The sequence below is a fragment of the Triticum dicoccoides genome, chromosome 2B (assembly GCF_002162155.2).
Source record: "Triticum dicoccoides isolate Atlit2015 ecotype Zavitan chromosome 2B, WEW_v2.0, whole genome shotgun sequence".
Taxonomy (NCBI): domain Eukaryota; kingdom Viridiplantae; phylum Streptophyta; class Magnoliopsida; order Poales; family Poaceae; genus Triticum; species Triticum dicoccoides.
The window spans coordinates 470,489,545-470,499,895 of NC_041383.1; the positions used below are offsets into that span (position 1 = coordinate 470,489,545).

At 53.2% G+C, this 10,351-nt stretch overlaps 1 protein-coding gene across 2 annotated transcripts; it reads left to right on the forward strand.

The window, feature by feature from the left end:
• The first annotated feature begins 4,033 nt into the window (after positions 1-4,033).
• On the forward strand, positions 4,034-9,616 carry LOC119364292 (probable receptor-like protein kinase At1g49730). Of its 2 annotated transcripts, none has more exons than XM_037629738.1 (9): positions 4,034-4,439; positions 5,623-6,171; positions 6,951-7,238; positions 7,437-7,698; positions 7,821-7,873; positions 7,968-8,035; positions 8,285-8,374; positions 8,452-8,542; positions 8,687-9,616. In XM_037629738.1, exons 1-9 carry the CDS (start codon positions 4,349-4,351, stop codon positions 9,289-9,291), a joined length of 2,097 nt encoding a protein of 698 aa, XP_037485635.1. In that variant the 5' UTR covers positions 4,034-4,348; the 3' UTR covers positions 9,292-9,616. The 2 variants fall into 2 exon arrangements, with proteins under 2 accessions (XP_037485635.1, XP_037485636.1); XM_037629739.1 differs by having other exon boundaries at positions 8,711-9,616.
• Positions 9,617-10,351: the final 735 nt, after the last annotated feature.

Genomic DNA, 10,351 nt, shown 5'->3' on the forward strand with positions numbered 1-10,351 from the left:
CTACGCTTTAGTGGCACACCCACGGAGCAACGGCCAGGCCGAGTGGGCCAACGCAGAAGTCCTGAGGAGGCTCAAGACTAGGACCTTCAGGAAGAAGCTTGAGGCCTGTGGCAGGGGCTGGCTCGACGAGCTGCAGCCCGTGTCGTGGTCCATCCGCAACACCGCGGCCAAGCCAACGGGAGAGACGTTGTTCTTCCTCGTCTACGGAGTAGAAGCGGTTCTCCCTCACGAGGTCAAGCATCGCTCCACGCGGGTCTTGGCGTTCGACGAGGCACGCCGGGATGCCACGCGGGGGATGGATCTTGTGCTGGGGGAGGAACACCGCTGACAAGCCTCGCTCCGGGCGGCAAGGTACCAGCAGGCGCTGCGGCGGTACCACTGCCGCAGCGTCCTCCCCAGGACATTAGAGGTGGGCGACCTCGTCCTGAGGCGGGTGCTCTCCAGGGAGGGGTTGCACAACCTCTCTCCCATGTCGGAGGGTCCATTTAGGATTTCCCGTGTCTCCAGGCCTAGCGCCGCGCGCCTGGAGACACAGGACGGGGCCCCCATCTAGAATGCCTGGAACATCCAGCACCTCCGAAAGTTCTACCCCTGAAGAAAGGCTCCGGCCTGTGAAGGTCTCCGCTCATGACACTCTCACGTAATAATGAGTGGGGTTGTACACGCCCCGGATTCTCCTGAGAGTCGCCCTGGGGCCTCATGGGGGCTCCCTCCCACGTCTTAGTGGCAACACTTAGCTCCGTGCTGGTGAGAATACTAGTTTAGGTGCCGGACGCGGCTGTTCATTTGCTTTCCGAAGTTGCTTGCAGTTTTTAGTAACCTTTCAATGGATTTGGTATTTTTGAACTCTGGTCCCTCAAGTTGTTTTCTTCCTGAGTTGTTTTCTTCCTGAGTTGTTTTCTGCCTAAGGGCGTGAAGGAGGCGGCAGTCTCCCGTCGCTTCCTCTCGCGCAACTCGTGCGTGGGGCTAGGCAGGTGTGTGCGCCTCAGGCCTGCCCTTGCGTGCACGCACCGCGCCAAACCCTGTGTTTCGGTGTCATCCTCGCGAGGAGCCCTCAGTCGAGCTCACGGGCACCAGCACCCCTCATGTTTGTGCCTCCCGAGCAGCGCGACATGGTGCGTCAAGTCCAAGCTAATCTATGGCAGGGGGCTCACATAAGAAGGAGTGAGTCACTCGACAGTCTTTTCTTTTCTTTTGAGAGCAGCCCTGCGGCGGCTCTTGAAACCCCACGGCTCCCCGGGAAGGGGGCCCCATCATGTACCTGAGGCCAAGTCCTTGCGAGGCGGAAAACTGCTACGCACATACCAAGCTAAGTTATCCTACCCTTGCCTATCCAGAGCACAAACATTACGACACAACATTAAGATAGCAGGCATAGCATAAAGGGCATAACTGCCATAGTTCATTACACACCCCAGCGGGGTACACCATCTTTTTTTGAATTACAGGAGAAAGAAAAGGCTAAACAAAGAGGGCCCGAAGGTGTATGAACCTGGCACCAGCACCGCATCCTTAAGCAGCGCCTGAAGGTGTCGGTCTTGAGTCCAAGTTCGCCGGCCCCCGGCCTCACGTCGGGCTCCTCTCTAGTTTCACTGGGGTGCCGCGGCGGGACGAACCACCAGCATCCTCGAAACGAGCACGACGACGCGGAGGCCGGTCGTAGCCACCACTGCTCGAGCTCTCATCCGAGGAAGAGATGTCGTCGCGGGAGGAGGAGCACGCGCCGCCAAGACCAAGCTCGCCATCGCCACCTTCGTCGTCGCTGCCATCCTCTGGGCAGTACCCCATGTGGCGGCCGTCCTCCCTGAACACCCTCACGTAGAGGGTCGCTAGGCCGTCGTACTTGAAGTGAAGAGTGCACCTTCCGCCCAGGCCTCGCGCGCGGGCAAATGTCTGCCAGCCGCAGGTCAGGACCACGCTGCCGGAAGCGGCGCCCCCGACCCCGACCCACGAAGCTCTGTTGCAGCACCCGTCAGCCTGCAGCCAGAGGCCATCGAGCCCCGAAGAAGTAAGCTCGCCGGAGAAGAAGCGCGAAAGTAAGAGCGAGGTGCCGGCCAGGCTCTCCGACCACACCATGAACTCAGGGAGCACGTCCAACGAGGAGAAGCACGGCCGAGGCGGGCGCACGATCACGGCGCGCCTTCCTTCGTCATGGGGGCTGCTCCGAAGCCAGTGGCCCCCGCCACGAGAAGAGGTGCCATCGCGGGCGCTAAGAGTAACGCCGCCTCTGAGGGGGTGCGCGCCCGCGCCCCCTAGAAGCCGCCGCAGGAGCCGCGGGGTACTTGCGGGAGTGGTCGCGGCCCCTCTTAGGAGGTGGAGAGGCTGGCCCCTCCTTAGAAGCTTTCCCCTTCTCGGCCGCTGAAAACCTCCCCGGCAACGCCATGGGAGCAGGATGGAGAAGAGAAGAAGCAGGCGGAAGCAAGACGAAGGAAAGATGGGTGAGGGGCTCTGCCCCTCCCTCGCATTTATAGCCAAGGAAGGCCAACCGCCGGCCTCCACGACCTCGCGCCATCATGACCATCTGCATGTCGCAGCGTCCCGTCAAGTTGAACGGTTGCCGAGGCAGCGTGGGGAAGCGGAGTCGCCCACGTCCCATCAATCGCCACGCGTAATCAAGGCCGCAGGCGGTTAGGGTCGCGGTGCTCCGCACTTGCCTTTTGGCTTCGCCTGGAAGCCAAGTCCGAGCGCGCCTTGGGCCCGGGGGCTACTGTCGGCGTCCTGGATATGGCGGTATCCAGCCCTGCCTGCCTGCGGCCCACCACGTGGCTCCACCGACGGCCTGGTACGGCCCAGCTTCAGCATCAACAACACAAGACCCTCGCGAGGGGCCAAGCCTCGCGAGGCGGACGACGCCAAGACCCCCGAGGGGATCGGCCTCCTCAGACTGGCTCCCAAGGGTGGAGAGTTCTATGCAAGGTTTACCTCATGAGGCTCAGCTGACGTGAGCCATGACGACCAAGGCCTAGCGGGCGCAGAGCGCAACTTTTCTTTTCGGTGCAAAGGAGGCAAGCCGTAGGCGCGGAGTCCCGAGGAATCAGCCAAAAGTTTCCATTCTGGTGCAACAAGACCAAGACCGCCAGGACGGCAGGACGGAGGTTATCGACGATCCCACCGCAGCGTCACGACCAGAGTCTTTTTGCAGGCGAAGACTACTTTTGTCAGGATAAGCTGTATTACTTGTCCCTTTTCAAAACCGGCCGTTGTGGGATCCCTTCCCGCCAACATTTGGGAAGAGGACCAAGGCCACTATAAATAGAACTAGCCACCACCTTAGAACGAGGGAAGACAAGTGGAACTAGCTCACACCACACCAGCTCCCTTGAGCCCAAGAACACCTCACCTCCTGAGGCCAGTTCATCCACTGTACTAGCTCATCCTCATCCCTCCGAGACAATCCACCAAAACACTGGAGTAGGGTATTACACCGCAAGGTGGCCCGAACCAGGATAAACTATTGTGTTTCTTTGAGCTTGACGAGCTAGGCTTAAGAGGTTCGCGAGTAGACAGACCGCGTAGGTTGAGATCTACACACGCACCCCAGAGTTCTAACCTCTCAAGGGTTTGCGGATCCGGACAGACACCGCTCGCCTTGTGCACTTTATAATCGTGCCACTTTTGAGCGTCCACACGCACCGCTGGCCTCCACACGCATCCTAGAGTTAATCTTGACATAGCTTCAAGCTACTCTTTATAATTGTGCCACTTTTGAGCGTAAGAAAAAAAAGAAAATTGATTCATGCCATCGATTTGTGCACGAATGGTCGCGATGGACACCGCTCGCCTCACCTGAAAGCTGGTGGGAGGTCGACCGCAAGCATCTGGGGCTCACCAGGCCATCGCCCACAAAAGGACACGATCAACGCACACCCTCACAGTACGGGTTCTTGGATACGGCGACGGGTTTGTTTGGTCGCGTGGCCCGGTGAGAGTCAGACCACCGCGCCATGTGCACCCCACCCGTGGTCCGCGGAGCCGGGGTGGACTCCCCAAGTCTTCCTGATAGATAGAGGGGGCGTCGCCGTTGGCAGTTCCGCGCACCCGTGCCCGTGACCGGGAGGAGCCCATTCCAACGATCCCCGCCCACTCTTGCACGCACGGCTAGAAAAAGGCGCCTAGCCGCGCTGCGACCCGCAAAGCAAAGAAGAAAAGCGGCAGCGCCGCGGCCGCAGTCGCAGGCTCGCAGCAACACAAGCAAACGGCATATTGGGTTGGCGTCGGGGCACCGTCAGCCTGGCATCCCATTCCTTCCTTCCGCGCCCTCACCGGACAAACCCCACCTTTCCGCTCCGCTCCTGTTCATCTCTCGCTGCGGCCGATACGAGGGCTGCACCGCGCCGCCGGCCCCCGGATGCGGCGTCCCGGGCCGCTCCTCTTCGCGGCGCTGGCCGCCGCCGCCGTCGCGCTCCTGGCCCCGCTTCCGCCCGCGGCGATCGCGGCAGGTAAACCGTTCTCGCCTCTAGCAACTGGTTGAAGCCCACTCCGCTCCAGTGGCGGAACAGCATTAGCTGCATTTGGTATTTGGGGTTCGAGGGGATCGGTCGGCGATGGCGACGGCTGTGGGCGCGCTTCGCTCAATCACTGATTTCGATTTCTCCCCTTCCGACGCCCATTCCATGCGTCCCTAACGCCTTTGCGTTTTCTCTAATGGTTCAGCCCAGAATATTAGTACAGTACTGTATTTTAGGACTTCATATTTAGGAGAGGCGAACGCGAATAGTAGGCATTTTAGGTGTGAGATGGAGTCACTTAGCCCGGGAACAATCCCTGAGCACGACTGGTACGAGGCGCATTTTTCGCCTGCCTTCTTTCTGTAGACGCAGTGTAGTTGGCAAGGGGAGCAGGGACCGCCACTGCTCACTCCCCATCGCGTTGGAGTCCCTTCTTAGGCCATTCAATTCGCTTACCTAATGGGTTGCTCTACACGTACGACTGGGCCGATGGACTTTCATGGCTCTTGGATTTCAATAGCCGTTGGACTTGGCTGTCCGTGAGGGTTTCAGTCCTGGCATTTGGCGTTACTGAACCACTGATAATGTCACAATATATTTTTTATTTGCCTGATGTTCCTCAGGTGCACATGGGTTGTTTTATCGCTTATACTCCCTCCGTTCCTAAATACTTGTCTTTCTAGAGATTTCAACAAGTGACTACATATGAAGTAAAATATGTCTACATACATCCGTATGTTGTAGTCCATTTGAATGTCTAGAAAGACAAATATTTAGGAACGGAGGGAGTATGTGCTAGCCTAGAGTGTACCATCAACTGCTCTATATTCGGTTTCGTAGCAGCTCTGGTGTAATGAGGGAAATAGGGATAGTATGAAATTTATGACAGGCAATCCATTAGGCACGTACCCAGCTAGTACTGGTCATGTGGCCTATTCCCAATGGTGTTAACTTCACTTCTGCTAGTAGATACTAGCACAATTCACGCTGTGAGCATAAGTGTTGGCTTGCTGTACTACATCAGTTACACGTTTTGCTCTTTCTGTGTGAGTGTCACATCCGCTTTGCCAAATTTTGCAAAGATACAGAATGACGAGTCTCCTCTTTCAAAAGTTTGTGATTATGGACCAGCCATATTTGCATCGTTACTCATGTTTGCTGTTTGACCATGCAGATTGTCCGTTAGATTTCAGTTGGCCCAACTTTGCGCTGATAGCTTCTGTATGCTCGGATCAGAATGGGCACTCAAAGTGTTGCCGCTATATCAATGCCGTCCTCACGGTCTCATCTGCAATGTATGCGAATAAAACAGGCACTCTTGGGGTTCCGTCTGAACTTGCCGACGCCTGTATTCGCAATATCTCAGACACCTTCGTGTCCAATGGGATACTTCCTACTGCAGCTTCGTTTTGTGGCCTCGGGATCAAGATTCTGGCGTCCTATCAGTGCGTTGGGATGACTACTATCGTCCAAATGTTACAATCTCCGAATTTCAGTGACGTCACTAGAAATTGTGCAACCTCACTTCCAGATGACGTGAGCTGCAAGAGGTGCTTAAATTCTGGTTTGTCATACCTCCGCCATCTTGTGGGAGAACAAGATAATGTCACATTGAATACCTGCCGCGACGCTGCCTTTGTTGCTTTTGTGAGTCAAGGGAACATATCTACTCTTGATACAGCGGGTTGCTTTTTCAGCGTTCAGGGGCTGAGTGCTCTTCAAGGTTCGAATTTTCTCCTATCTATCATAGAATGGACAGTGCGCTTAGCAAAATTTTGGCCACACATTACTTTTGTATTTCATAACTTATAGAGGGAGAATAGTATTACATACTTTTGTTCTGACTTCTTAATGCTAGTGCACTGCATAAACCCCACAGGATTTACAACTATGATTTGTAGAACTTATGTAGCACCTTATAGAGGAAGGTCACCTTTTCCTTTTCTTGAAGAGTGTTAACTGCTAAGGCTAGTGCATTTCATGAATCAACATGATCATCACCAGTTTTCTTTTCAAAGCTTCAGCTGTGCCGCACTTCTTTTGAGTGTCACATTTGCACATATTTCACAGTATGCAAATTATAGGTATATTATATTAATCAGCACATTTTTGTTGTAGATTTAGTACAAGTTTCATATGGATATACATCTTTGGTAAATGGAGTATATGTGGGCATCTTTTCAAAACTGTTTCATTTTACTATCTTGGTTGGCAAGATGGTTTATTTTGAGTAAGTTGATTGACTTTCTGCTGGGAAAATATACAGAGCTCTTACTTGATTTAGTTGCCTTACAGTTAAATGTGACGTCGTTGGCAGTGATGGCACATATGTGCTTTGTAATGAAAAGTAGTGCCATAGAACATAATGTCCCTTTGTAGTGGCATGTCAAGGGTTAAGGATTTTTCAGTAGTAATATATAATGAACTCCTTTATACTTAAAATGCGCCTTCTTTAAGGGATGCGGTTGTTGAGTGTTGTAATAATTTATGAATCTCATGCAGTGAACATCTCGACATCATCCCCAGTTGGATATCCTGCACCAAATATTCCCCCCAGTCCATTTGCATCGCAAATTCCTGGGGAACATGTTGCTGAAGTGCCATCCAACCATCATCATAGTTACAAGCGTGTACTATTCCCTGCCATCGGGGCCTTGGTTACAGGATTATCAGTTACACTACTGGTAGTACTGATTTTACTCATCCGAAGAAAGAGCAAAGAACTAGAAAAGATTGAGGGAATTAACCCTTTGAAAGTGTTGAGTTCCTGTGTCACAAAGGGCCAAGAAGGTAAACATTTAATGAGCTGTGGTCATGGTGCTGCCTTTCTTTTATTTGTAAGCTCTGTCTCGACAATTTGTTTACGAAATTATGTGTTACTAATTCAAACTTGATGGAGTGATGTTTGAGTCTGCTTTTGAATTACTTCCTATTAGAATTAGTTGGGGACCCATTTCAGTTCATCTGCTTAGCAATATTGTTTTGCAGGTACTTCCACCATTTTTGGCAGATTTAGTTACGCAGAAATGAGAAGGGCAACAAGAAACTTCAGCACCACACTGGGAGGGAATGATAATGCAATAATATTCAAAGGACAACTGAGCAATGGTTCTGTGGTTGCCATTAAGCGCATAGAGAGCTCACCAAAACAAGATCAGCAATTATTCTGCAAAGAAATGGAATTTCTTGGGCGGCTGCATCATCGACATCTTGTTGGACTTAAAGGTTATTGTTTAACAAAATATGAGAGGTAAAGTACGCTGCCGCATCATCGCCATCTTGTCACACTTAGGGGTATTTTTTAACAAAGTTTGAGAAGTAAGGTTCAGGTATTAACCAATTTGTGGTGCTTTACAATTTCCCATCGTTCAGGTTCCAGGTTTATGAATACATGGAAAATGGAAGCCTTAAGGATCACCTTCACTGTAATATCTCACGACTCATGTTTCATTCTCATTCCATGTCTTATGCTACATCATTTGTTGAATTATGTGCAGAAAAGAATTCTTCTCTTTGCAGCGTCAGGTAAACTTTTGCTGCCGTGGAAAAACAGGATCCAAATCGCCATTGATGTTGCAAATGCTTTGGTAAGTTTCCGGAAATCTGTTATGGATTCTGAATTGGATCAAGTAATTCATACTGCCCTGCGGTTTTTCCCTGTTTGTCTAAGTCAGCAATTGGAATAGTTGGTGTTCGCTTAAAACTGTAGTTTGTATGTGCACCAAGTGTATATCGGTTTCCATCCATTTCTTTCTATCGACACCAAGTATATTTCAAATGTTGTTATGTTTCTGTTGACTATCAACTATACCAAATATGAGTTACCTTTGTTTCAGGAGTACCTTCATTTCTATTGTGATCCTCCATTGTACCATGGAGACATAAAGCCTAGCAATGTCCTCCTGGACAAGAATTATCTCGCAAAGGTACATGGTGAATAATTTTCTTACACGGGGATTGATCCATACTTGTCAGCAGAGACTAATTGATTGATTTTCAATAGCTTGCTGGGTGTGGCCTTGCACACTGCTCAAATGGTGGCAATACTATCGTCAGTTCCACTCCAGGGACTGTCAAGATCCAGGCAACTCCTGGTAAGGGTCTTGTGCTGTTCTAGAGGTTTTGTTCTGTTATGCTGCTGAAATCTGAACTGCAGTCCCTGGTTACTTTGTACTTCTACTTCGTTTTAGCCTATGCCTGTGAACACTACTAATTTGTTCGATCAACATTTTCGTCAGTACCGTGTGTATATCTCCGTGCAGGGTACGTAGACCCCGAGTATGTGGTGACCCAGGAGCTGACGGCCAAGAGCGACGTGTACAGCTACGGCGTACTGCTGCTGGAGCTCGTCACCGGGAGGCCCGTGGTGCAGGACGACCGGAGCCTCGTGGAGTGGTCCCGCGAGCTCATAGGCACCGACTACCGCCTCCACGAGCTGGTGGACCCGGCGGTGGCGGACACGTTCGACCTGGACGAGCTGCAGGTGATGGCGGACGTGATCCACTGGTGCACCCACAAGGACGGCGGGGCGCGGCCGTCCATGAAGCAGGTCCTCCGGATCCTCTACGAGCGGCTGGACCCGCTGTCCGGCGGGTTCGCGCGTGCCGTGGAGGTCGAGCAGGGGTACTACTACGGCGGGCAGAGCGGGAGGAAGGCGAAAGAGTGGCAGCAGCGGCCGCGGGATGGCGGCGGCGACGTGATCCAGTTCAGCGGCGAGCCGCGGTGCCTGCCATCGTCGTCCAGCACGTCCAGGTCCCACTGCAGCCGGACTGTGCCGCTGGAGGGCAACTCGCCGGAGCCCCAGTCGCCAGCCCACGCCGACCGCGGCGGGTTCTTCGCCTGAAGTCTGATACCACGACGGGATGCCATTTTTTGTCGGTTGATTAGGCATGAAAGAGTTGCAGGCTAGCAGCAGCTGCTTTTTGTGAAACCTCCGTGGCTCCGTCCAGATGGTAGGGCCTGCAGAGGTGATCTTGGAACTCCGCGCGACGCCAGCTTGCGAGTGAGTGATGCCTGGCAGGGTCCCTGGATCGAGATACGTGCTGGCGCGAGCAAAGAGCTCATGGCAGTCAGAGATGGCACGCCATCCCTAGGTGGTTGTTTCGTTCATCACAGCAGCATTGATTTGCATCGGGAGCATTGCGTGCTATTCAATTCCATTCAATTTCTGTACAGGTTTGTTTCATCCCTTGCTGGGATGGAGTACGAGTGGACTAGTGGAGGGATGCGGTGAGAGGCAGAGATCAGTGTCCTTGTCTTCCGTTTTGGGATGAGAGGGGCCCCTCTCCTTCCACAGTTGTTTGGTTGCCTCTGATTGATCTTTCGTTGGCTGGGAAATCTTTTTTTGAAACGGTTGCCTGGGAAATCGACACTAGTAGTAGTGGTACGAAGCAAATTCACCGACAAAATTACCAAGGCTAAAGCCAACTCCAGCGCACGACCACATCCTATCCAGATGCGTTCGTTTAGGGAACGGACATACCAGACGACCCAGTGCGCGACCCCATCCTCAAAAAACGTCTGTTTTTTATCTGCTTCGCTTCATTCTGGGAGAAAAGTTGGGCTGGCTTTGCGTCTGAAACGGACACGGGCGGACGCTCACTGCGTCGTCCTCGTCCGGGGCGTGTCCTTTTGCGTGTGACCCTGGCCCGCCTGTCATTGGCCCACACACCGACCCACCCACTCCTCTCTCTCCTCCTTTTCTCTCCTGGCCCACCATGCACACACACCGCCACGAGGCATAACAACCGTGGGCGTCGAGGAGCACGTGGCGCTCCCGTCGTCCGGCCTCGCCTCACCGTCGTTGAGGCCCGTCGCCGCGGCCGGCGAGCAGGCAGGGGCGTAGGGTGCGCGGGCAGCGGCGAGTGCGGCAGGCGGCAGCGAGCAGGCGCAGGCGCATGCGG

Coding starts and splice junctions, on each gene's coding strand:
- LOC119364292 (XM_037629738.1), top strand. CDS start 4,349: ATGCGGCGTCCCGGGCCGCTCCTCTTCGCGGCGCTGGCCGCCGCCGCC. Junction 7,239..7,436: donor TGTCACAAAGGGCCAAGAAG/GTAAACATTTAA, acceptor ATTGTTTTGCAG/GTACTTCCACCATTTTTGGC. Junction 8,375..8,451: donor ACAAGAATTATCTCGCAAAG/GTACATGGTGAA, acceptor GATTTTCAATAG/CTTGCTGGGTGTGGCCTTGC.